Genomic DNA, 26,244 nt, shown 5'->3' on the forward strand with positions numbered 1-26,244 from the left:
ATGATAAAGTAATTAAAAGTAATTAATGATATAATTTACATGGGTCTACAAGGTCAAGATAAAATAAAGAAAACAATGAAAAAGAAAAAATCGCATAGACCAATTAGGATTTGGTCAAAAGCATCTAGAATGAATCTTAGAGAAAAATGGATCTCTATCACAAGAAATATTGACGAGAATCTTCTTTGCAAGTGCACGAAAGGGGAATCAACATCCTTTGGAGTTGGAGATGGTGGATCAAGTCATGCCATAATGTATAGACAGGCAGAAGAATAATGTGTATTTATTGATGAAATTAAAAGAAAAATAAAAAAAATTTGGTGTGAGAGGGGTTAAATGACGAAGATTCCAATATAAATGTATATAAAGGAGATAAGATGATCACTCTATCCCCACAGAAGGAGAAATTACTCCTTTTTATGGAAGAAGAAGAAGAAGCAAATGTAGTGAATTCCTTCTAAGAGATGAGTGTTTGGGTTTCTGTTCCATTGAGCTAACTTGAATTCAAACTGTTTGGGTTTCTGTTCCTCATCAAGTTACTGCTTTAGGTCCAGGTTGGTTGGTTGGTTTTCTTTTTTGGTTAGTTCTGATCCAATTTTGTTTTGATTTTCACCATCACAGGAAAACCCAAGTTTGAAAACAGATAAAGGTTCAGTTCAAAAGCCTTTATGATTTGTAAAGATAAAGATAGCATGCATAAATGTCATTTTCTATAATTATAATTAAAAATATATTTTTAAAGGAGAAACAATTAAATTCTAATTAAAAACTGACTCATAATTTATAAAATTTCTCTCTATTTGTTTTATCCTCTCTTCACACCTAGGGAAAATTTTGAAAAAGCTTATATGGGGAAGGGGGCTGCAACATCACAGCTAATTGACCGAAACACATTATGCTCTTCTATTGACATCATCGAATTGTTAACCTGCCACATGAAGAGAGCAAATTTGCCACTCTGAAATGACCGGTCAGGAAAGAGCAAACAAGGGCATAAAAAGATTTTGATTAAGAAGATGAAATGAACAGAAAAGGAAGCAATGCACATCCAACTATTTGCAAGGTCTGAGTAACCAAAAGATGTCTTCTTGCTCGAAGCATCAATCATACAATATGCTTATGCTATACTTGGACAACGAAAGAATGATCTAGATTGCAAACCAGTACACTTTACAGTAACACCGTGACACAGTAATGAACTATATTGACATCCAAAAATCTTATACATCCTCTACATTCCAAATGTGACTCTTGCCTTCTGTACTCCATCCTCCGTCTTCCATCTTCCGTCTTCCACCGCTTGAAACCAACATACGACATGATGGGTGTGATTAAATACATAAAGATCCACATAGCTGCCGGTTGATTAGTGTCTATATCTCATAACACAGCTAAAGCAAGCTGGTGGTCCCGAAAGGATTGTTATTCTGCGGTTGAAGAGCTGGGTTCACAGGAAAGGCTCCAAAGCCTGTATCACCAAAAGGATTTGATGGGCCCATAATCTGCTGTTGCTGCTGCTGCTGCTGCTGCTGCAAATGATGATTATATGTGGGCTGATATTGTGCAAAGGGATTTGCCTGTTGCTGAGCCATTGCTGCCATCTGAACAGCTGGTGGAGGTGGAATGCTGTTTGAAAAACCAAATGGATCAACTTCAAAAGGGTTTGGAGCTGGCACACCATAAGCAGGCTGCCGAGCAGCTCTATATGCACCTTCATCATACAAGCTGTTGAGAGTGAGCGAATCCAATCCACCAGCCTGCCATTTATTAAAACCAGAGAGAAAGGAAGATCATTAACACCAAACTCAATGATATGTTGAACAATGAGGGTATCCTACGTAAAATGGCAAAATAGCAACAATATTTTCTCCTGAGAAAGGTCTGACTTGCAGTCAAAGGTTTCCCCTGTCTACACACACTATATCGCTTTCTGGTCTGTGCATGATGTTCGCTACATGGTAGATATGGTGGGGATGAAATTTGTTAACAGGAATCAACCCAATTCCCCGTGCTGACATGTCAAGTTTCAGCCCAAGCAGAGTTTTCCAAGTGGCAGAAAATGCAGAGGAAAACTGGGGGACTACAAAGAGTATATAGAAGACTAGGGAACCCAGGACATGCATCTTCAAGTTGAAATTCGGCCCATCATAAATCAAGATCATTTCTTAAATATTCAATGGCCAGCTTCCATTTGGCACAAATGGATGTGCATTGTACAGACCAGTAAGTTGCATGATCTGTGCAGATCAGGGAACCGTTCAACTTCATCATATCATCATCAACCCTTTTCATGGAACCTTTCAACTTCAATAAATTGAAAAATCTCCAAAGAGAATAAGCAATCTCCATTCAAAATAATGCAGGTATTACAACCCCTTCTAATATATGCATAAGCTTTTGCCAAAAAGAAGACTAAAAAAATTCTAAGCACCATTTTAGTAAAAAATATGATATTTGCTAAATGAAGTAACATTGATGCAAAGTATTATCATGGAAGCAAAAGTAGCTGCTTCCTTGTCTCTCCCCCACTCCCCACCCAGAAAAAAAAATTAATTATTACCATGACAGAATGAATCTGAAAAGAACAGAAAAAACAAAAATAGACTCACTAATTGTCTTTCATTAACTGTAGATAAATTGCTGCTTGGAGTAGTAACCAGTGCAAGCTCCCACCCAGTAGAATCCAGATCCTTTGCTTGAAAAGAACCAGAATAAGATGATGCGGTATCATCTGCAAACATGTGGTTGTTATTTTAAACCAAAAACACATAAAAAGAAGAAAATAGTCACATACACCTTTAACAACCCTACCAAAAAAAGAAAAAAGAACCCAGCAAAAGGGAGATCAGTAGGCATATCTTACTAGATGGAATAATTGCTAAAGCCAATGCATTACTTTCCTCTATTGCAGATGCATCAGGATTTGGAGTATTTAATCCCTGCAGATAAGGAGACAAGTGAGGCAGTATATAGCAAAGTACAGTTGGCTCATTAATCAAAACCAAAAATTGTAGTTGCAAGTCAAGATTTACCAGAAGATCTCCAGTGTCGATGCTATTTGGTTGAGGAGCAACCTCAGGGGCAATTGCTGCAGGTGCAGGCTGTGCAGCAGCAACATCATCGGGAGGAAGTGGCTCTTGATCCTCTACAGGAAGGTCAGCATCATCAGCAGGAGGAGCTTCTTCTGGTTTGTAAGTCAGAAGTAATCTTTCTGGAAATTCCTGAACCACAACAGGCAGATGTTATTGTACAGCATACATCTTCATGAAAAAAGGCCATACCCCGTGCACAATGCTCCAGCATTCAGCAGTGTCTAGGGAGGGTCAGATGTAACAGAAAAATTCCAAAACAAACAAAACAGTATATTTGAGTCTTCTCTTTTTGATGATCTCAATAATATATACCGTTGAACATTCAGCAGTATAAACCATGTCTGATACTCCAATCCCTTCTTTTATTAATGAACATCTCATCATGCATATTGAATAAGTATACTAACCAGTTTCTCAGCTGAAATTGAAAACACACGAGGTGCTTCTTTTATGTATTCTTCCATGGTTGCTAGAAATGACTGTGGAGGCTGCACATGGAAAGAAGAATATCAACTTCGCATCAATTCAAACCATAATTCAGAGGGGGGGGGGGGGGAACCCTGAAGACAACTAGATCCTCACCTCTCTCAAAACAGGGAAGTGAAAATTCCTCGTAAGTTCCAACCCTCTGCACACTTCGTAAAAATCAGAAAGGCTTCCTGTCTGCCATAAAAAGCTAAACTTCATTAGTGAAAAACATTAAAACTAAAAACTGTCAGTAACTGTTCTAAACCATAGAGCAGGGTTTCAAGCATTGGAATTAGATGCAGCTGGGAGATTTGTTTCTCTCAATTTTTAAAGTACCCAGTCTCCATGAAATTTTTACGTTCTTCACTATGTTTTAACATTATAAAAGAAAGAAAAGCATTGGAATTGGATCAGGCATCTCAACCAACTCTAATTTTGAGGTTTCAACCAAAGTTCAGCTGGGATTGGGCAATGCCAGCCACTCTGTATTAGGATAGGCAGATCCTGCTCTGGTCTCAGATACTAAGTTTTAAATCCTTGCTCTTAGATTTACAGCAGAAACCCAAGCCATAACTTATATTGACCAAGAAAATTAATCAGAACTATATGCTTTGAAGAAATTCTCATGAAATACATATGTAACATTACCTGCTGCCCAGCTCGTTTGTAGATTTCCAAGGCTTTCATAGCTTCATGTTTTGGCATCTCAAAAAACTAGAGGAAAACAAAAGTTAAGATGTGAAATGAAATGAAGGCACATGGACTGTTAGAACATATAGGCAACTCTCACATAAGTAATAATATGATTTACCTTATCAATGAGATTGATGATACCATCATTAATAGCACAGTAGATTTTAAAACTCTCTTTCAGTACCTGAAAATTGAGATTAAATTATAAGAATCACGAGCTGTCCATGCACTTAGAACAATATCAATCAACTAGAACTAAAAGATGAACAGAATCTGGATAGTTTTCCAGAGAAGAAGTCCCAACAATGCAGGATGAGGTAGGTCGCAGAGCAGGAAATTCCCCTCTTTTAATTTAAGCTACTGGTGTCAGTGTCACAATCACAGTTCGAAATATCGCCTACAAAGGGGGTGTCGGTGGCTGGCGAAACCATCAACACCCCGAGATGCCCGCAATATTTTGCCGACATCTCCATTGAGATATCGAGGGTTTCAAGTGTTTTATACTTTATTACCCAAATAATATATAATATATTAATATAAAAACACTTATATGCTGCAACTTGCAAGCGTAAACGAGAGAGAGAGAGAGAGAGAGAGAGAGACGAAGAAAGTTATGCTGGAGCCTGCATCCTGCGAGAGAGAAAGAAGACGGAGAAAGCGAGAGAGGGATCAGAGAAGAGAGAGCGAGGCTGCATCCTGTGAGCTGTTCGGAGTTCTCTTCTTCTCTTCCGGCATCCAACAGCAGTAGCAGTTGCCATTGGCGGAGAAATCGTCGATTTTTTCCAATATTTTATTGGTTTGGCGAAAAACTATCGATTTTTCAGCGATTTTTCGTCGACTTTAGTTGTTGTCGTTTCGACGATAGGTATTGTGTCGCCTTTGAGTGACATGGCGATTTTTCGCCGAAATGTCGCGACATAATGTACATTGGTCACAATATAAATAGAGTTTCATGATCTAGAATACAGTAAGATCATGCGGTTGCATTGACCATATGCTTTCTGAGGAAACAAAGTTCCAGCGAATAATTTATTTTCTTGCACGATATGAGCAATATTTATAAGCCAACCCATTGTTTCAACCCAAAAGAGGCCAACAAGATCCATCGAGTCAACCATCAGGCTGAACTAGATTGACCCGATGGTAAAGGTTGCATATGCTACGTATAAAGCTAATTAAGAAGACAACTATGAGATAAGTGTCCTTATTGGTCACCAAGAACTAAAAAGGTCCAAAAAAGGTATAAAATTATAAAGTGGTGCCAAGGTTTCACAAAGACTACTAAAACTGAGAAAGGAAACTGAAAGGTAGTCAGGAAGAAGCCTAAGAGTTGACCATTGAACATGAAAGAATAGACGGAAGAGGCTGTTAAAAAGAAAAGAAAACGTCAGAAAATGACATCAGAAAGCAACATGGTAGCTCAAAAAACGTCTTGATACATAGGTCACTACCCAGGCTTGTGTTTCTGCATGCATTTTCATTTTTATTTTTAACTTCTACTCTACTACTAACAAGTTCTGTCTATTCTTCCCATTTTTAATCTTGGACTATGAACCCAAGGTTGTGGCAGAAAGCCGTGCACTGTCGTTGCTCAATGACCTACCAAGGAAGGCTGTGCTTGGCATGTTGGTAAACCGCTCACCTGTTGAAAACTTGGGAGGGGTTCAAGTCCAAGTACAGCCGCATTAGAAACATATATATGACTCTCCCTAGACCTAGACCTTGCTAAACATGGGAACCTTGTGCATTGCACATGGACTTTCGTACTTAAATAATTATTAGTATAGAATAAACAGGGATATCAACATTGTATTGGAAACAAAAAAGAGTAAACAAGACATACCAGTGCCAGCGCATATTGTATTACGTAATTGCCAACAGCAGCTCCCTCTGGCTGTGAAGTCAGATAAGTTGAAACCAAGGTCATCCTTCACATGCCAAAATACACATACACACACGTGCACACACACACACACACACACTTGTTGCATATATTACCCGGCATCCAGTAAGACGGTACAGCAGCTGTTGCAAAGCCGGCAACTGCTCCAACAGTTCTTCACTGTCAAGATTCCTGGTTTTGCTGTTACTCTGATTATACAAGCACGTGATAATAAACAATATCACAGATCCAGAATGGTGAAAAGCAAGCAAGTTGACAAACTTGACATGTTTTTAGCTATCCTATCAACATGACTAAGGGGAAAGGAGGATGATACTCTCTTTCTCACATCAGTTGTTCAGTCATCCATATTATTTGATCAGATACCATTTATGTGATTTGGAAATTTGGGATTTGAATCTGCAGCCTGTGACCAATAAGACCCTAGGCAATATTGCTTGGATATTATTTGCTCATGTCATCCCTTGATTCTTCAAGATTGGTTATGTGATACACACTGCATTGAACTTGTTTAATCTTTGACTTGTCTATCGGTCAATTGGAAATTATTATCATATCGTCAGCCGTTAATAAGTTAGCTATTCATTCTTCAATGTTCAGAATGTCAATTAATACTGTATTCCCAGGTTTTCTACAGATTAAACTAACAATGATCCTACAAAAGCTACAGTATTCAGCAGAACAAACCAATTTTGGAAGTGAAGGACCACAGTGAACAATTAAAGTAATATTACCGTTGGTTAAGTTCCACTGAGGCCTAGGAAATCAATTTACGGAAAAGGTCCCCTTTTCTTTTCTTCATTTTTTTTTGGGGGGTGGGGTATGGAGTTAATCTATTGACGAAAGGAGCTCAAAAACATCATTGACAATTTGACATCTATACAAAAATGTAGAAGCCAGGGATTGGTGTTCATCCACACAGTCGGGAGCTCAAGTGAAAGTGCCACCTTAGCTAAAGAGTCTGCCACCAAGCTGGCTTCTCTTGGAACATGAACAATCACAAATGAGTTAAAAGATTCACGCAGGTTGACGATGTCTTGAACAACCTGAAAGATCTTATAATCTGGGCTAGAAGAATGGATCTGATTTATCAAATCTTGGCAATCTGACTCCACAATAATGTCCTTAAACTTCCCGCTTCATAGCTTGAAGCAATCCTGCTCCGAGTGCAGCAGTTTCTGCACTAAGGATAGAACTACACTTGATTCCACAAGAACAAGCTTGAAATAATAGCCCCTTTAGAGTCTCGAATAATAGCACCAATACCACTTTTTTGTGAATCTTCAACCCATGGAAAAGGTCCTTAATGCTGGCAACTTTGAAAGCTCCTCTTCCATCATTTGTTCCCCTAAATTCTTTCTCCATATCCCTCTTCCTCAACTCTGCAATTGACAGCTACAATGGCTCAACTTGGAGATTCCTGGTAAAACTTAGAACTTGGGGGGTCGTTGCCACGCTGCCAGCTCGGGGATCCAACCCCCCCCCCCCCCTCCCCCAAAAAAAATCATATTTAATTTACCTAGATTACAGCTGGCCCTCACAGATAACTACTTCATAGTTTTACCTTCTGGGTCAAAGGGGGAAGAACTCTACAGTTTCTACTTTAGACAATGTTTACATTCCGTTATGTATTTTCAAATTTGCTTTCTTCCTTCTCCTGTCCTTAATTCTTCTATTGGGATCCTGAAGGAGGTGAAATGGTGAAATCATTTGTCTAATCATAAGTGGAGGGAGAGGTACTATTAAATTGAGTCCTGGAAGGAGGTGAAGGGGATGGAATGGCTGGAAGTTCACCTTTTGACCAGGATCTTTTTGGGTGCAAGCTGAACTGTGGAAAGAGGATGTTCCCCCAAAGACTATTGATTCCAAATCAAATTGCATGTTTCCATAACTGTTGAAATCTTTATAGTGCATGTTGATTTATTTTGTTCCATTAACCCCCCCCCCGGCCTCCCAGGAAGTCAGTGTGTGAGGACCATGACTAATCTATTGCTGTTTCTCCTTTCCTATATTCCTTTTTAATTTTTTTTCTCTTACAAATCTTTAATCCTTTTTTCTGTCTAAATTAGTTATATATTGCGCAGCAAGAACAACAATGCATGAAGATGTACCTTCTCCTCCCCTTGTTTTAAAAATGGACCGTACACATATCAAAGCAAAAATAAATACAGAAATACCTTATCCTCCCCCTGGGAAGGTCTTCCAAGAGGCTCAGATTCAATATCATACTTCAAAACCCTAAAACATTCCAGTCTTTCCTCCAAGAATAGACCATAAGTACGAACCCATGCAGAGCAATCCCAAGCTGTAAAGAAAGATAAGAAAATAAAATATGTTCCGAACATGCAAAAGAAGAATAAGTAATTTACATCGCAACAGAAATATTCATCGACAAACAGGTTTCAATGTCGCCCTGATTCCAACCTGATCATGGATAGCTTACCAACAGCACCACATAAGAAGACTAGCAGTAATTTACATAACACCAGCTATTTTTATCAACTACTCAACCTGATTCCAACCTAATCACAGATAGCTAAACTACAGCATGGCATGTTATTTTTAAATCATTGACCAACACAAAGAAGTTTGTTGACAATGATAAAATTTGTCTAAATAAACTAACCTATTGGGCTTGAATCATCCTTGAAATTGGATAACTGGATAATTCGCCCTCTCTGTGAAAAATTTAGAAGCTCTTCACGGAAATTAGGGTCGCCGTCCCTCAGCAATCTGTGTATAACTATTAATGTTTTTAATGCCACCTGTGGAATGCAATCAAGAAATAAAATATTATAAAGAATTGACAGGTGCAGCAGGGGGGGTGGTGGTGGGGAGGACAGGTGCAGCTGGGGGAGGATACCAGGAACCACTGAAAAGCCACCCTCGCTAAAACCCCTCAACACCCTCCTCCCAAAAGAACATTAATAATAAAAATAAAATAACAATAAATTCCTGAACTAGTAATCTACAATAAAAGACTTTCTTCATGAAGTCCTGGCCAAGAAAAATTTACTGCAGTAGGTCAGCACTAATTTACCAAGCTTCTCTAAGAAATGATACGCTACGGACATTTGATTTGTTATGAAGAATAAAACATAGTGATGTAAGTAGCCAAAGGGCACCCAACAAGAGCCGCAAGAGGCACAAACCCCTAGGGATACTTTTGTCTATGCCCTTATATATTGTTATTACTTGATCCGTTAATCATAGAATCCCAACTAATCTTTTATTTTAGTTGTAGTTGTCTAGTCTTTGTAGGAGTCCAAAGGCAGTCTTGAATTGGGTCTCCTAGATCAAGTCTTATTTGAACACTTTATGTAATGGCTATAAATTCACAAGCCCACAGTTGGAACAATCAATTTTGATCAATGAAAGAATACAGCATTTACAGCCAAGGAGGGATCAAGTGGGGTCCTCTTGAGGGGGACACTACGGTTGTCTAAAGAGATCTCTTTTAAGTCTCGATCTGTCCTGTACATTCCAGCAAGTGTTTTCAGCTTCTTTTCTCTTCCAAGAACCAGTCAATCAGTAAGTTAAATTCCTTCTTAGCCCTAGCCCCAACCCCTCTTCTTCTTCCTCATCCCCTGTACCCTGCAGCAATTCTTTTCTGCAGTTTCAGACCAAGAAACCATCAAGAACCTTGCTGTCCCTATTCTCAGTCCAAGAATCCAGCCCCTGATCATCTCTTAGGTCACCCAAACCCTTCAGCCAGCATTACCAGCCCCTTCTCCCCCTTTGATACCCAGGAAACAGCATCCCCAACCCTTGCGCAATCAAGAAAAGGAAAAAGAAAAGAAAAGAGAAGAAAGAAAGAAAGAAAAGCAAACAAAGAGAAAGGTCAGCAAGAAAACCTTCCTACCCTTGCCGCAAACTTCCCATGGCCCCCATCCCTTCAAATTTGAACCTCATCCCAGTCCAGTTCCAATTTGTTACAACCCTAACTCTAATTCCTTCTCAACGCATTTGGGATTTTGTTAATCCAGACTTTCCCTAGACCTTAGACAACCAAAAATCAACCCAATTAGGGATTGCCAAGACCCTTAAAACCTCCCCATCCCATTTGCAAAACCCTAAATGTATTGCTGAGAGTGAAGGTATTACACCATAAGTGATTCCATCCACCTTGGTTACATCACATAGCTACAGGATCTATCATTGCAACAGGATCATTAAAATTGTAATCATTCTAGCTTCCATCCTTCCCAATATATTTCTTCACCAGCAACCCTTCTTCTAGTCTCTTCAGCAACTGAAACACAGTTGTTATCTGAGAAGTACATTTTCTCTGGTAACTCCGGGGGAGGGAAAGTAATGAAGGCATCCAACCAGAGGAACATCGACCACTCCATGGCAGAATGTCAAAAATGGTGGACTATTATATTAGTTTATGAGTCGATGGCAAAAAAAAGGATAATGCAGAAAGAGGGGGAGGGGGTGGGGGAATGGACAAATACAACATCCCTGTTAATTTTCTTGTTCAACACATCTAGATCTCCTCACTTGAAAGAAGAATGGCAGAATGCTTGGCTGACGTTGAAGCACTTTATGGATTTCATCCGCAATATCCAGATATGATCAAAGAACATACAAAAAGAAAAACTATAAACAATTTAATTCAAGCCATCATCTAGCATAGAACATTTCTTTTTTATTTGCTTTTCTCTTTTTGGGAGTCAGAATGCAGTCTGAACCCTTGCTTCCACTATCAATGGAGACATTAGTTCATTCAAGGGTCCCACCCTCCCTCTGCCACCACAAGAGAGGAAACCTACAACAACAAAATAGACTTCATAGTCAAACTTAGGGTTGATGATGCAGGACCAGTTTGGTTTGGTTTTGGATTGGACTGGGTAGGTTCAAACTATGGATAGTGGTTCAGATCTGGTATTTCTAGAATACATGCATTGTGGATCTGTTTGGATACATTTTTTAAGCCTCACATTTATAGGTTTTCTGAAATTCAGAAACCTTAAAAACCTTATCAGCTCAAAGATCAACAGGCCCAGTTTGGGGAGCGTTTACAGCTTGTGGCTTTGAGGATTCCAGATTTACTAAAATCTTGTCCTCTCTACATAATGTGTGGTTACTTAACAAGTTTATTTCCTATTATTTTACTATTAGAGTGGAATCAACTCATACATGTGGAAAGGAATAAAAAAAAATAAAGAAAGTCTGGCAGTTGGTTTTTATTTAGTCAGAAACCCCTTTTTGGGCCTTCACAAAACAGGTTGTCGATAAGATAGAAGAGCTCTCCCCCCCCCCCCCCCAAAGAAAAAAAAATGATTGATTAGAAGAAGTTAGGGGTCAGTTTTGAAATCAATAAAGGATTGCCAACTCAATCCATCAACTGGCAGTTTTAGAGTCTAATTTTCTTTTTGTTTTCTTCTATTTTTAGCATTGCAATTTGTGAAATGATAATAAAGGCTCTTGCACGATATGATTGAAATAGAATTTTGTTTGTTATCTAATAGTGAAACTGGGAACTCCTCTCTCCACCATATGGCTTAACATCTGTCTCCAACACACTAATGATCCTTCGACCAATATGCATCAGCAACCCTTTGAGAAACTGGTACTGATTTAATGTTTCATTGCAATACAGCATCAGAAGGAATATCATCCGGAGATTTAGTTTGCCTTAAATGTTACAAGTGATTAATCATTTTGGTTGGGAAAATGTTCAAGGGAATGCAAAGGATTTTTAAACCACAATCAGGTCAAATCAACGGAGCTGAAAGCAAAATGCTGTTGCAAGGAGTAATTCTACAAGATTGTAGTACATAGGACAGTGTGAGCATCACTTCAGGTAATTCAGATCAAACTAGAATTGCTCTAAGCAAGATTCCATCTCCATGAAACTTAAATCTGGAAGTAATAAAGTTGGTGTCTATAATCTAAGTTACTTGCGGCCCAACTTTTAAAGTTATAAGACTAAGAATCAAGAGGACAAAAAAAAAAAAAAAAAAAAAAAAAAAAAAACTAAAAACTGCAGAGAGCTGATAATAAAGGTGGATGACGAGCATTAAATATGGGAGCTTGGCCAGTCCAAGTTGAGTCCGATTCCCAGCAAGTAGTCTCTTTGCTCGATCGATCGAGGTCACAAAGAGAGAGGAAAGTATGGCAAGATAATTGAAGGAATTCACCATCTATTCATCTCTAGAGGGCATGTTCGTTTCAGTCATGTGGGAAGAGATGATAATCAAGCTGCAAATTGGTTGTCTAGGTTCTCTATGGATCCAGGATATTCATGGTGTTTTATTAGGAGCCTCCTTTGGATTTGATGGACAACAATATCAAAAGAAACAGAAGAAAGCTATTAGAACCCTCCCTCCCAGTGCATACGTGTTGCCTTGTTCTGTGTCTTATCTTTATTTTACGTAATCAAATTGGAATTCTCCTCTGGTTCCGAATGATCAATTAAGATATCGTTGTTCTTTGGGCATGCCCAGTTAAAACAGAAACCGAAACCAACAAATCAAAAGGGAATATCAGCTATGCAAATCCCTCCAGGATGGGAGAAACCATACCGTCCAGTTGCGGGTCTTAGACAATCGCCTGGAAAGAGCGTGTATACAGTAAGCCACATCCGACCGCGGCCGAATCACTGAGATAGCTGGCAAGAGTTCTGAAAGCAAGACCAAAATGGAACAGAATTGAATCTCCCAAAAATAGCAAATCCGGTCACTAAAAATAAACCTAAAACCAACTAACCCAACATAATCCGGTTGAATTGGATAGAAAAATACTCACTTCTGACATGTCTCTCCTTGGGAGGGCATTCGACGTGATTCGTAGCCTTCACGATCGCAACATCTAGTTCCTTCAATAAGAAATTTTCCAGATCATGTAAAAATAAAATAACAATAAGAACCATTACTCAGTCAAAGCGGAGATCCAATGAAACAAAAAACAACTCAATTCATCCGAGATTTCGTCAAGTTAGATCTATTTTGTTATCTTCAGATAAAAATGGACGAAATACAAACAAGACCTACACTGAAATCGCTGTTAACTTTGGCGAGACCAACTTTGGTGCTGTCTTTGAGAGCACCATAAGCCTTTCTGAAAGAAGTCTGAAGAGTCGCCATGCGTCACTCAAACCAGATATTCTTGCTTCTCCTCTCCGTCGCCGCTGCGATCGCTCCCCCCTCTCTCACCTTCTCTCTCTCTCGCAAATGAATGGATATGAAGGGATCAAGCAATCCTTGATGCTTTCTTGGTTAGCTTCTCACTCACACACACACACGCCCCCACTCAGTCTCTCTCTACCTCTCCGCTCCCTGCTAGTGCTGGATCTTGGTTGCGTCTCCAGTTTCGACGCTGCCTTACAGGCTACAGCCAAGAGCTGTTGGGTGGGGCCCATTTTCGGTGCGTGACGTCATTATTCTTTTAAAAATATATATTACCTTTTCTTCTGATGATATTTTTTTCTTGGGTCCAAATATTTTCTTCATATTCACTGTAATAGTTTTTTTACCAAAAGTGTTCTTTTTTAACGGTCGATTTTTTTGATATATATATATATAGGTAACTTGTTGACCAAAAACAATTTATTTGTTTGCACGCGCCTCAATTACATCCTCAAGGGAGAACTTTATCGCAAAGATCAAAAACCCATGACCTCGAAATGGTGAATATTACATATGCGATTACCTTACCTCTGGCAATTGTAATTGTTGAATAATAATATTATTAAAATAAATTTAGATTTTTTAAAAAAATTTCTTTGAAAATATCAATTCTTTTTTTTAATAATATTATTAAATTATAAACTTAGATTTTTTTCTAAAATTTCTTTGAAAAGATCATTTCTTTTTTTTTTTTTTTTGGGTAGAAGAAAAGATCAATTCTTCTTGTTGATCGTTGAATGATGATTTAATAATAAAATAGAAAAAATAAAAACATTCATGCCATAAGGGTAGGGGACCGAGCCTAGCCCTATTAAATGAATTGGCCTACGGAGATTGACAACGTAAGCTATGGATAAACCCTTCTTGTTTACTAAATAAATAAATAAATAAATGAATAAAAGACCCTTCTTGTGAACGAACATGTTATCGAAAATATAAGGAGAACACAATTCTACCCCGGCACATAGATTATTTTAACTCATGAAATGAGAAGTGATTCCATTGATTGATTATACTTGAGGTGGTCTGGATTATTATAAAGAAATGATGTGGTAGTCTGGTAGATGTTAAATTAAATTTCTCCACTCCCACTACATTTGACCTCCAAGATGTGACGTTGAAACGGATGGTTACTGAAAATTGATAGGCAATGACACAGCAACTAGATAGAGTAATTTAAAGTAGCTAACCAACTCGACAACCAGAATTTGAAAGAATACTTCCCAACAGCTTATTATTCGATTTATGTGGTTTCATGCTTATAACTTTATGGAAAGAATAATGAGAGATGCTGAGTGGCAAATTTTGGGCGGACATAAACGTCTGTTCTTGGGCTCTTTTTAGTATTGATTATCATTCTCTATTATGCATATTTAAAAGAAATGAATATCAAAATTTATTTCTGGTCAAAATTAAAAAAAGGTTTGACGAAAAACATACATCACAGAGATGAACAAGATAAGCTGATTAGAATCTCAAAAACTCTATACAATTGTAGCAATAGTACATGATTGATTCATCATTTTCCATGCCATTCACGTCCTTATACGTAATTACATAACAAATCTATTCCCATCTCTAGTATAAGAGGCAACAGTGGGGGTGGTGGTGGTGGTGGAGCAAGTAGATGGAGAACCCAAATGAGGGTAACAAAAGTTAGTTCTAGCTCTGCCAATTCCACTGAATGGATGGATGAGGAAGTCCTAACCTAGTGCAGCATCCTCCGCCATGTCAAAGCTTTCCAACTAGTTTCTCAGTTTAGTAAATGGGTTTCTGATCTCAGCTGCATAACGCCAAGATAGATAGTAGATTGTCTTGAATGTCTCAATTGCAGGTAAATAGGATAAGCTCCCTTGTTCATTAATGACTCTTAAAACCTTCAGTTTGGCAGCAAAGAGCAAGAACAGAGTATGTATTTACAGATTAGATGACGAGAAGCATTCTAATTAAAAAAAAAACAAAAAACAAAATTTAATGGGTACTAATCATCACTATTATAGACAACCTGTCTTTTTTTATATATATATATAAAATAAAAAGGAAAATTTTGTAAGAGCTATGGAGTTTTCTAATGGAGTGGAATAAGGTAGTGTTATGGATGAAGTTAAACCAATCCAGGCCGAACGAACGAACCTAGGTTGACCATGTACAAATTGACTGACCAAGATTCTGGTCGAGCCATGAGCGAACCAAGATGTGTAACGCGTGCACTAAGCAACATGTACCCTCCGAATTGTAATCAACTTCCTCAAAAATTGGAGTAAGGAAGTTTGTGTTATTCTAAGAGTCCCATTCGGATTCAATGACTGCAGTATTAAAGGTAAGGTACATGATAACAGTCATAGAATTCGAGTCAACTACATTACCATACAGTTAAAGTAATCACTTATGAGTACTATATAAACCTACATTCTAGCCATTATCAAGTACGCATTCTTGAGTTATTCCCACTAGCATTGAGTTTTGCAACCTATTTTCTTCGTTTAAAGCTGTGTGTTTCACTAACTTGATCGCGGGAGGTATTACTTGACCAACCCAGTTGATCACGTTTTTGCAAGTTAGTTTGCTTGCACTGTTGAGAAGAATTTTGGAACAACAGGTAGATAGAGAAGCAAACCAAGCCATAAATTAATTTAATCGCAGATATAAAGCAAGAAAAACCTCAAATCTAACAATATCAAAGCGAAAGTTCAAAATCACGAAACAAAATCGTAGATCTAGAAGATAAAGAATGCAGGTTGAAGCGCTAACAACAACAACACATCTGAAGAGAAAAATCTAAAGCAGGCAGATTGGACTCCCCTTGCACAAAGGTTCTCCTGCGAGCACAGCTAAAACATTGTGCTCCTATCAACACTGACTAGGACAAATCTCTTCCTGCAGCAAAACACCCATGGTCTTGATTGAAAGAAATGTGAAGAAACGGAGGATCAGAAGAAGATGAATGGAATAAATTTTCATGGAGATTTAGGTTGATGCTGGACTAAGAGTAGAAGTAGAATAAGGATTGTTAAAATTGATCGGAACAAGTTTCGGCATCTTCATTAGCAACTACATCATCAATGATTTGTTCTTCACTTTCACGTCTTCTTTGTTGGTCCACAGCAAAAGGAGGCTCTACTACAATCTGAGATTCGTCAGAAATCATGGCACATTTGTTTGAAGCAAAGAGGAAATTCAAATTTGGAATAGGGCTAGAGAGAGTAGAGGGAGAAAAACTAGGGTTTTAAAAAACAAATATGCATTGACCATTTTAACATCATCTTAACTTATAAATTTAAGTACACTTTGCACTTTTTTTTTTGGTTAACTTGCACATAAACGAGGAGAATGAATTTCCCACCTTAATTCATAATAGACTTTCTGTCTATTATGGATTTTGAGGATTTTTCTATTATTTTAAATAAAATAGAACTGAAAATAGATGCCAAACACTTCAAAATAATAAAAAATTCCAATAATTGAGAATGAGAATAGATACCAAAAAGGCCCTTAGACTAAGAACACTTCCCCATAAATACAATCCAGGTTTACTTGGTAGCAAGTAAAGGAAATAGGGCTGCAACAGAGTCGGGCTGGGCCGGGCTTTCGCAATCCCAAGTCGAGCCCTATATATTCTAATCTAAGCTCATTCCTGCCTTAACCCTAATTCAGGGCCAACGATTATTGTTCTTGACCCTAATTCAGTGCCAACGATTATTGTTCCTGACCCTAAGCCCTACAGAGCCAAGCAAAGCCCATTCCCACCCTGATTGGCCCTGTCCCTAGCCTTGGCCTTGATTGGCCTTATCCTTCTCTACTAATTCATTGAGATCAAGCATCATGAACAAAATTAGGGCTAGGATTAGGGCCAGAATTAGAGCCAAAATCAAGGTCAGGGTCAAGGCCAAAAATCAGGGACGGGTCGGGATAAGTCTGACGATCCAAAGAGTAATCCTAGGCCCTAGTTAGGGCTAGAATATTTTGGCCCTAACCATGGCCAAACTTGCACCCCTAAAAGGAAAGAGAAGGAAAATAAATTTGGGTTTAAGAGGACAAACTTGACAGCACTGGCAAGCATAGACAAGGAAAGCTATACTTATATTGGCAACCCTCAAACCCTCTTATCACAATCTTCCAAAAGTGAAGGTGGAGAGATAGTCTCCTTGTTTTACCTCTATTGTTGCCATCCGCAAAACAGTATAATGGATGAAGCTCAAACCTACACAAGGAGGGAGCTGATATTAAAAGTGAAACTGAAGCAAGATTTCTAAGGCGTTCTTGACAATGTTCAGCATTCAATACCAACTGCTCCTCACACATTCCCTCATCCCTAAACATGTGAATTATAACCATTGAAATCAAGAGGCTAATTCAAGTACAAATACTTCACAAAGGTGCAGTTTCTTGAGTGAAAAACAAAGAACAAAATTTTTTTAGACTCAACTTATATAAGAACATCTAGAAAAGTAAAATAACCTGAACAAGTTCTGAATTCTGAATGCTGAACCCTCTTGGCAATAACACATTAAATCCACTCAACAATGTCACAAGAATATATCAAGATCTAACAAACCCATCCTTCAAATCTCATGCATTCCATCTCTATCAACTCCCCCCCCCCCCCCTTTTCTACCCATACTTACAGAATAGAAAGTCAATGAATTTGCCTGCATTTTATTCACAGCCATTCACGTTTGCAAAGACAAAATCAACATAGAGATGTTTCTTACTTATGTAGTCCATAGGCATCTCCATCTGCATGAAGCATCCTGGTAGCTGCAGCTTCTAGCAGTGCAGACAATCATAGGACAGAAATATGAAAATCATCTGTCAATTGACCAGTGTAATCCCTCTCCAACATGTCTTCAATACAGTATCCCTCAAGGTCCAAAAGGCTAGAAATATGGTAGTGTTTTGCCAATTTGAATAATTAGAATTATCAAAAGTCAGTGGTAGGCCTTCAAATGCTCCAATAAGGAGGTGTGATTTAATCCAGATTGAAGGAATTAAAAGAGCTTCAAGTTATAGCAGCGGAAGAATCATTAATGAAACATCTAAACATAAATAGTAATTACTTGGAGCATCTTCTGTGAATCTGGTGTCAAAAGGAACACTTGAAGTACTGGAACTTCCTGAACCATGTTGCAATTCAATAACAACCATTGGACATATCTTAATTAGTGAGAAAAGGCATGCATGGCTTAGGACTTACATCTCATATGACCTCGAAAAGAGCTAATTGGGTAAGGACCCATTTTGCCTACCCCATTTAGTTGGGATAAAGCTGAGTTGTTGTCTATATCAATAGTCAGCTGTAGTCTCCTATAAATAGGATGATTCTTCCAGGAAAATTCTCCCAACATGATAACTCCTACAGACTTCTTGCTGGAAGGGCCTGGCTACAATGACAAAATCCCCATCATCGTGTTTTGGGAGAACGAGAAACCAGAAGATCCACTATCAACAAATGTAAGATGTCTGATGCTGCGTTTGTTGTCGTATTCTACATTACACAATAATGGTAGAAGACACTGCAATGTATTTACAAATGTATACCTTAGAGGAAACAAGACCAGAGGTTTTATCAGGCTATAAAGTTTCCTTCACATGATTAAGTCATCCAGAAAGGGGATACTGAAAGGTAGCTTTATAAGCCCAGATGCAACGAGCAACAAAAACGTCCACACAGGTAGAATCCACATAGATACTACGAACAGGACATCCTGCCCTGCATAACAATAATCATGTTAGAGGATGGTCACACGAAATTAACCCCCATAGAATAAGACATGCATAATATACTACAGGATCAGAAGGCGATGTGTAAGATGTTAAAAACAGGTCTTTGACAATTCCAAGTCAATCATTCTTGGAAAAGTTGCCAACATAAGCTATACCATCCAATGTCTTGACAATTCCACCAGTTGGTCAGTGGAAATAAAACTCTGGAATTAATTTAGTTCACACTTGAAAGCATACTTGCTGGTAATGGGGTACATGAGGACAGAACAGGTGAGGTTAAGCAGAATTACCAAACCATAAGGACCTAGAGAAGATGGGACAACCGAGCAAGTAAGAGACTGTGCTGGCTCAGATAGATGATACTGGGGAGAAAAAGCAATCAAAAAAGAAAATGGTAATTGCTGAAAGAAATAAAGAACAAAAAACAAGAAGAAGCAGCCTTGCACATAAACAAATGCAGTTCTAGTGGTCATGCACTCATGCCCTCATGCCTTAGGTTTGACTCTAGCTTCCCACAGGTCTACTAAATGAAACCTGAAACTAATTCAAAACCCCTGATCAGATACGAGTAAACCTACCCTCATGGGCAAAAGACCATACTAGGTCTCAGCTTTGATATCCCCTTCCCTGTAGTACTAAATTGTTAACTCACAACAGGAGGATAACTGGTAAAAGCCAGGTCAAGCACAGACAACCAGTGAAAGGTTCCATGTAATGATGCAGTAACCCTGGCCTCAATTTTACCAGTTGAACTATGACTTCTATATGATATGGAAACTTGAATAGAAAACATAGGATCCAAGTTTTTCCTATTAATTCCGAATGTTAAGTCAACTGGTTTCAACACCAACCAGTATTAAATAGAGGAGACTAACAGGTTTAAAAGGGTGTAATGAAATGATTGCTAGTGAACTGGTTTGGGTTTGAAAAAAATGAAAAGGGAAAAGGGTGGAGGTAGTACCAGCAGAACCAGATTTGCCTCTGGATGAGTCAATAAGCCACTCCCCTGTCTCTCGAAGCTTCTTCTCTACAGAGCCTGCAGGTTGGCTCATTGTATTCGGCAAGAACATGTCGAATATCGAGGAGTTTTCATCCGATTCCCTGTTTGTTTATGGTTATACATAGCAAATCAACATATGAGAGAGGAAATGAAAAGCTGCGATGTAGAAGCTTCTCAGTAACAAGTTCTACATTAGATAAAAAGGCGTTGCCTGGGTTTCAAGTCTCCTTCACGGAAGATGCCGGCGCCAATAGCCCTTTCAATCTCAGCAACAGAGGGTTGCCTCTGCTTCGGTTTTTGAACAGCTTCATTTCTCTTTCTCCTCAACCGCAACGCACCAACGCTAGCAGGAATTGACTTTTTTGGAGTTGGAGAATCAGGGGGAGTTGGGTTCTCAGATAGATTGGCCAAAACGGTGAGGTTGCAGGACTTACTCGAGGAGCTAGTGATCAAGGGTATGGGCAATCGACCTAAGCTTTCCATAGTGCACAAATCCCCACAACTCTGCTTCGCAACTCTTCACAGTCCCAACTCCCAAGCACTCACCCACAGGGCCACAGCAACCACTCATCCAATTATCTTTGATGACCAGTGGCTGGCATGTCTCAACTATTTCAAGATTGGTTTTGTCTTACTTCCGTTCAGGATTTTTTTAATCTTTTTTTCCTGCTCCTCTTTAGTCTGCGTTCGGTTGTCAGAAATACTAAAAAGACAACCCCAACCAGAGAAAAACAAAACAAAACATGTTAAATTTAGATTACACAAACTGGGCAAATTATGGGAAGCATTTTTTTTTGGTAAAGCTTGGGGAAGCATAATACAATGAAAAATAAAAAAAGGTTGTACTTGTTTCATAATTTCACTCGAACACTATCTTTTAAGAACTTGAACTCATTGCATTGTAATTCACTGATCTAATCTATACATGCGTGCAGGTAATCGGAGTTTTCGTGTTTGAAGTTTGGAGATAAAAAGAGGACCATTGTTTTAACGGTCGCGATCGAAATTCTTAACCGAAATCTTGAATGGGACGGTTCAAAATTTTGCAGGACGTCAATGCGCGAAGCATTTTCTTGGCTAAACAGGAAGCTTACAAGAGGAGGCAGCAAAACCCAGTTGATTCCGAGGAATGTCAAACTCCCACAAGTGATTCTGTTGCATTATGCTTCCAAGAATAGAGATGGGTTCGTCGGAGTCTTCCTCTTCCGGAACCTGAGAAAACCCAAAACATTTCACGTCGGTAATTCCCTTGTCTTCGTCAATGAAATAGCTATTCAGTGCTGGCTTCAATCGAACCCCAGACATGAACTCGATCTCCAGCTTAGGCACCAACGACTCTGTCATGCTTTTGCTGCTATTCTTGGGGACCTTGAAGCATGCGTCGAAATTCTCAGACTTGGCAGGTTTAAGCTTCCCTTTTAATGGCTTCTTAAGAGCAGTTAAGATTGGATTATATGCCTTTTTAACCCACATAGTCAAGCTAAACCCAGAATCAACAATCATTCCTCCGCCCTTCTCGATGTTCCAAACTTCATCTGGGATTTTCAATTTCACCCCATTGACATAGATTCCTTTCACAGTAACCCCAAAATGATCTGAGATGAGACCCAATGTGGTCAATTTCATCTTGGGATGCATTAACTGGGGGCTGCGTTCGCCGAAGGTGAGATAATTGGTTACATCCTCGGTGCTGTGTTGGTCCATCAAGCAGTAGGAGAACTTCCCATGGAAGTGCTTGTAGACATGGTTGACGAAGCCATAGGTATTGAAACCCAGACCTAAGATGCCATTGGCTTTGCTTTTTACATTGGAATCGTCCCATCTCTGCGTACAACCTATTAACATGTTAGGGATCTTCTTATTCCTGCCGTTTGTAAGCTTCACTGTCACGGTTTCATAGCCGAAGATGCCTCGGGCTACTTCCGTGCTGAAGTATGAGTATTCGTAGCTGCAAGGGGAGCTGGGTTTTCGACATTTTTCAGACATGAGATCAGATAAACCTTTTCGACACAGGGTGGTGTTGCAGGGTATGGTTCTGAAAGTTTTGGAACGTTCGGGATGGAAGACTCGCTTTTTTCTCTTCAATTCTTTTGGTTTGCACTTGCTCCGTTTTTTCTTATTACTTTTCATCCTACAATTTATCCAGGTGAGATCGCTCCCTGTATCTATCAACATTAGGAATTCCTGAGGTGGGGTGCCGACCTTGAACGATACATAATACGAAAGTGCATCCATGAAGGCACCAGACAGCAAAGGAAACGAGAAAGAAGACTTGTGCCTGCCATGGAGTTGAGATGCCCTCATCTTTGATGATGATGTTGCTCCTAATTCACGCCTGAGCCTGCGCTTGTGGCTGAGGATCTCCATGCGGACCTTGTCGCCATGAAGGAGCTCTTTGATGCGCTGGGAATGGGTTAAAGTCCTTTCACCTAAAATCTCCGGAGCATGTTTGTGAATCATCCGAAAGTGAACGCCAGAAGAATTTGCAGAGAACCCATTAATCAGAATGATGTACAATAGCAATAAGAAATGAAGGAATGACATTATTGTTTGAGAGAAAACCCTGGGCCCTGAGATTCTCACATTTCCTGGTTAGGAAAATCTTGTCTCAGGGCTGGCCTCATCCCTCTTCTCTTCTCTGCTATCTTCTTCTTTCCTCCCTATTTTCTGGGGTCGTGCTTCGGTGCTGCGCAATTAGTGCGCAGTACCGCACAGAGTACAATCCACATCGAAATCTTGACCGTTTATTTTGTAAAAGTGAGTTTTAATACTTTTGTGAAACAGGAATTTTGATGTCCGCAAGCTGCAGGTGTTACGCATTAATTGTACCCAAGCAAAATTCATTTTTTTTGAAACAAATAGGAAAACTGGGAATAGAATAAACGAGGGGGTCCAATTACATGAAGCCGTTGAGAATTTCAAGACTTCAAGTTATTATACCCTAACTTATTTTGTGCTAAGAAAGATGGAAGAAATTTTAGAAATGAAATAGTGGCTTTTTTGTTATTGGTTTTACAGCAGAACATTGAGAATGTTCTTAGAGTTCTTCAACTAAACGAAAATGGTGAATATGCTGTCATCGGAGGAGAGAAGAAATGGTAAGTGAAGAGGATGCAGAAGCAGGGAAGAGAAGTGACAGCAGGGGCCGGCAGAAGAGAGATGCCAAGATGCTGGTAGAGCCGTAGAGGTAAGGTTGTATGGACATGCATGGATGGGGAAGGGATGAGAGATTTCCATCGCAGAGTCTTTTTTATTTAATTTTTATTTTTACTTTTTGGAATAGGCACATTTTATATATTAAGGGCTGGGTTATTACATAATATAAGGCAGCCCTTGGCCTTTGAAGGGATTTGAATTATGACATGTTGGTTATAAATAACCCACCAAATAGAGCAATCAAATTTAAGTGAAAAATCCTTAAAGAAAAAAATCACGGGGAATAGAGAAAATTTTACTATAAATAAATAATTATACAAGAAGGAGGATTTTGGGATGAATTACATGTGGAATGGGAGGCATATTTTTATAGCCTCTCTACATCCACACCTTCTCCAACATCTACTCGAACTGGGATTAAAACTCTCAACAAACTCCCACTTCTTTTCGATGCGAGACAACAACTCCCATTTTTACTAGATGTGGGACTAAGACTTTCAACATGACTTCCTTTTTGAAGTTGTTGGTTTTTTACCAATTGAGCCGCTTCTCGGGATTACCATGATAAGCCTGTTCTTGCTAAACTGTTCAATGCAGTTAAGATTTGTTGGGATTGGACGTGGTTATGATTCAAAAAAACAATAATCATGAACTTGGATTTGTGGATTTGTTATGTAGATCCAAAAAAAGATTATGATTCAATAATCACCGACGAACTTATTTTAGGGTCATTTTTGTTTCTAATATTTATAGGATGTGAACCAATAATTTTCATTTGGATCCCTAAGGGCCGGGTTGGGATGAGCCGGGACAATATCTAGAGATTTCAAATCATAGACTCAAATCAGGAGTTAAATTTATAAAATTAAGTGTTTGGTTGGGAATGAAACGGAATTCATTCAAAATTTATTTGATCGACATGATTTTTGTGAATGTACAATGTATAGCTTTTTGAAATCCGGTTTCACCCTTACCCATAATCTATAGTTCACCTTTTACACTAAAACGTGAATCGAGATTTCTGAATCTAGAGATTTTTACAACCAAACGGGTATAATTCTCACATTCATGAATCCAGAGATTTGAAATCTCTAGATTCATGTAACCAAACAGGCCCTAAAGTTTTTTTTAGTCTACATAAAATAATATTTTGCATTTACTTCCTTTGTGATATCTAGAAAAATTAATTAAGAACGCACAATCATTTTTATGACAAAAATGTCTTTACAATCTTTCAATTTCTTTTCTTTCAACTTATCCAAATCTTGAACGAAAGTATGAAATACCAATAAGTTGGCATTAGAAGAAATTCTAATTGAATATGCTATCAGTTGAGAAAGGAAATCTAAAATTATAAGGATATTACCATCGCAGGGTTGTCAGTGGGTAAGACCAACTCCATTCGGGGAAGAGGTCGTGGTTTCAATTGTGTCTAATGGTACATTATGTACTATCCCCATCCCTAATAATATAAAAATTGCCTACTCCAAAATACAAATCATAAGGGTATTTTAATCATAAAAATAATGATATATCTTATATTGACTTTTTTGGAATATTACAAAAGAGACAAATGCAAAATATCATTTTTTCTGGACTAAATATGACTTGGAGAAACCTCTAGGAATCTTACCTGATGTAAAATGAAAAATCCAAAGAAATATTCCAGCGATTTTTGGAGTGTTTTTTCAAGTAGCAGCCATATCAAATCTCTAAAGATGAAATCAAGACTAGCCAAATTTCTTGTCTAGTTCACTAAAGTTTTAAGATACGGTTATCAGTGATCAATGATAATATCCACGCCTAAGCACCCTTGTGCCTGTATTATTTGTAAATAGGAAGGTAACCCTAGGGAGGACTGAGGATTAGTAAGACCTTACGTTGCGTTTGTTTGCAAAGGTGGGGTGGGAAGAAAAAAAATATGTGGGCCCCATATGTAGTGGGGTGAGGGAGAAGGAAAAAAAGGATTTGTGGAAAAGTGTTAATTGTGGGTCCCACTTTTTACTTTTCCACAAAGTCCCACACATTTTTTGTAGAGTTTTGAAAAGGGCGAGGGTGGAAAAGTTGGTTTACTACCTCACTAGACAAGTTTCCTTAAATTAAGAAAACTTGTCTCTAACTTTTTCACCTCAAACAACCAAACAAACCACACTTTTAGGATTTAAAGGAAAAGTTTTCTTTATCAAGAATTTTCCAATCCCCTTTTTCCCCACCCCACCGTTATTCTAGCAAACAAACGCAGCCACTTGAAAAAGATGGATTAGTTATTTGCAATGAGAAAAGGAGTTTAGACTGAGAAAGAAAGAAGTATTTCTAAGTCTAGGGCTTAGAAGATGCATAAAGAGCTACAGATTGAGACGGATAAACCATATATAAGGGAGGAGACTTCACTCAAGATGAGATTGACCTACTATGAGTAAAATGAAAATTCGTAGCCACCTATATACTATTGTTGGAAGCTTAGCCAATCTATGACGCCTGGACTTCAATGCTGCGCATTTAATGCACTGCATTGAAGCTCGACCCAATTTATGATGGTATGAATTGCTTTTCCTATTTTTTTTTTCAGTCCAACAAACACCCTCTTGGGTTTTTGTATTTTCTGGAAAACTCTTTGAGTTTTGACGTCATCGGCTGCTAGTGCTGTCCAGGTAGCAACAAAGTTCTACCATTCAAATGGTTAATCCTACCCAAAAAGATATTTAAACATATAACATCTTAACTTCAATATAGTGATTCCCCAAAAAACTTGTCAATAGTCAATCTTTGCATACATGAGTGGATGAATGTGAGGCATTGAAATGGAATTCACTATGTTGGATCTGCTTGGTGGATTCTACATTACAACAACAACAACAACAACAACAATAAGCCTTGTTTCAATTAAATCGGGTTGGTTACATGGATTCTTGGCTTCCAATCAGTTATGTTTGAGATCATGCTAGATAAAAGGCCTAAGCTATGCATATCATTTCTCATCACCTATCTAAAGTTATCTTAAGTCTACCCTTAGCTCTTCTAGTCCCTTCAATCTGGATTATATCACTTCTTCGTACAAGGACATTTATAGGTCTC

General features: G+C 38.5%; 3 protein-coding genes across 3 annotated transcripts; all 3 read right to left on the reverse strand.

Annotated features, from left to right (window-relative positions):
* Nucleotides 1-953: 953 nt before the first annotated feature.
* Nucleotides 954-13,455, reverse strand: LOC149024807 (putative clathrin assembly protein At2g01600). Its single transcript, XM_089145002.1, has 15 exons — nucleotides 13,155-13,455; nucleotides 12,910-12,979; nucleotides 12,687-12,784; nucleotides 8,783-8,921; nucleotides 8,334-8,461; nucleotides 6,252-6,344; nucleotides 6,097-6,147; nucleotides 4,372-4,437; nucleotides 4,209-4,274; nucleotides 3,675-3,755; nucleotides 3,500-3,580; nucleotides 3,033-3,221; nucleotides 2,864-2,939; nucleotides 2,610-2,731; nucleotides 954-1,757 (listed from the first exon to the last, which is right to left on the reverse strand). The coding sequence occupies exons 1-15, from the start codon at nucleotides 13,245-13,247 to the stop codon at nucleotides 1,392-1,394; spliced, it is 1,719 nt and encodes a 572-aa protein (XP_089001128.1). The 5' UTR covers nucleotides 13,248-13,455; the 3' UTR covers nucleotides 954-1,391.
* A 4,460-nt stretch (nucleotides 13,456-17,915) lies between these two features.
* On the reverse strand, nucleotides 17,916-20,664 carry CRR3 (chlororespiratory reduction 3). Its single transcript, XM_089145003.1, has 3 exons — nucleotides 20,225-20,664; nucleotides 19,975-20,114; nucleotides 17,916-18,999 (listed from the first exon to the last, which is right to left on the reverse strand). The coding sequence occupies exons 1-3, from the start codon at nucleotides 20,494-20,496 to the stop codon at nucleotides 18,875-18,877; spliced, it is 537 nt and encodes a 178-aa protein (XP_089001129.1). The 5' UTR covers nucleotides 20,497-20,664; the 3' UTR covers nucleotides 17,916-18,874.
* Nucleotides 20,665-21,090: 426 nt separating this feature from the next.
* LOC149024809 (aspartic proteinase NANA, chloroplast-like) lies at nucleotides 21,091-22,557 on the reverse strand. The gene has a single exon (XM_089143537.1). The coding sequence runs from the start codon at nucleotides 22,555-22,557 to the stop codon at nucleotides 21,091-21,093; it is 1,467 nt and encodes a 488-aa protein (XP_088999663.1).
* Nucleotides 22,558-26,244: the final 3,687 nt, after the last annotated feature.

The sequence above is a fragment of the Hakea prostrata genome, chromosome 2 (assembly GCF_041222555.1).
Source record: "Hakea prostrata isolate BN-2017 chromosome 2, UWA_Hpros_2, whole genome shotgun sequence".
Classification (NCBI taxonomy): domain Eukaryota; kingdom Viridiplantae; phylum Streptophyta; class Magnoliopsida; order Proteales; family Proteaceae; genus Hakea; species Hakea prostrata.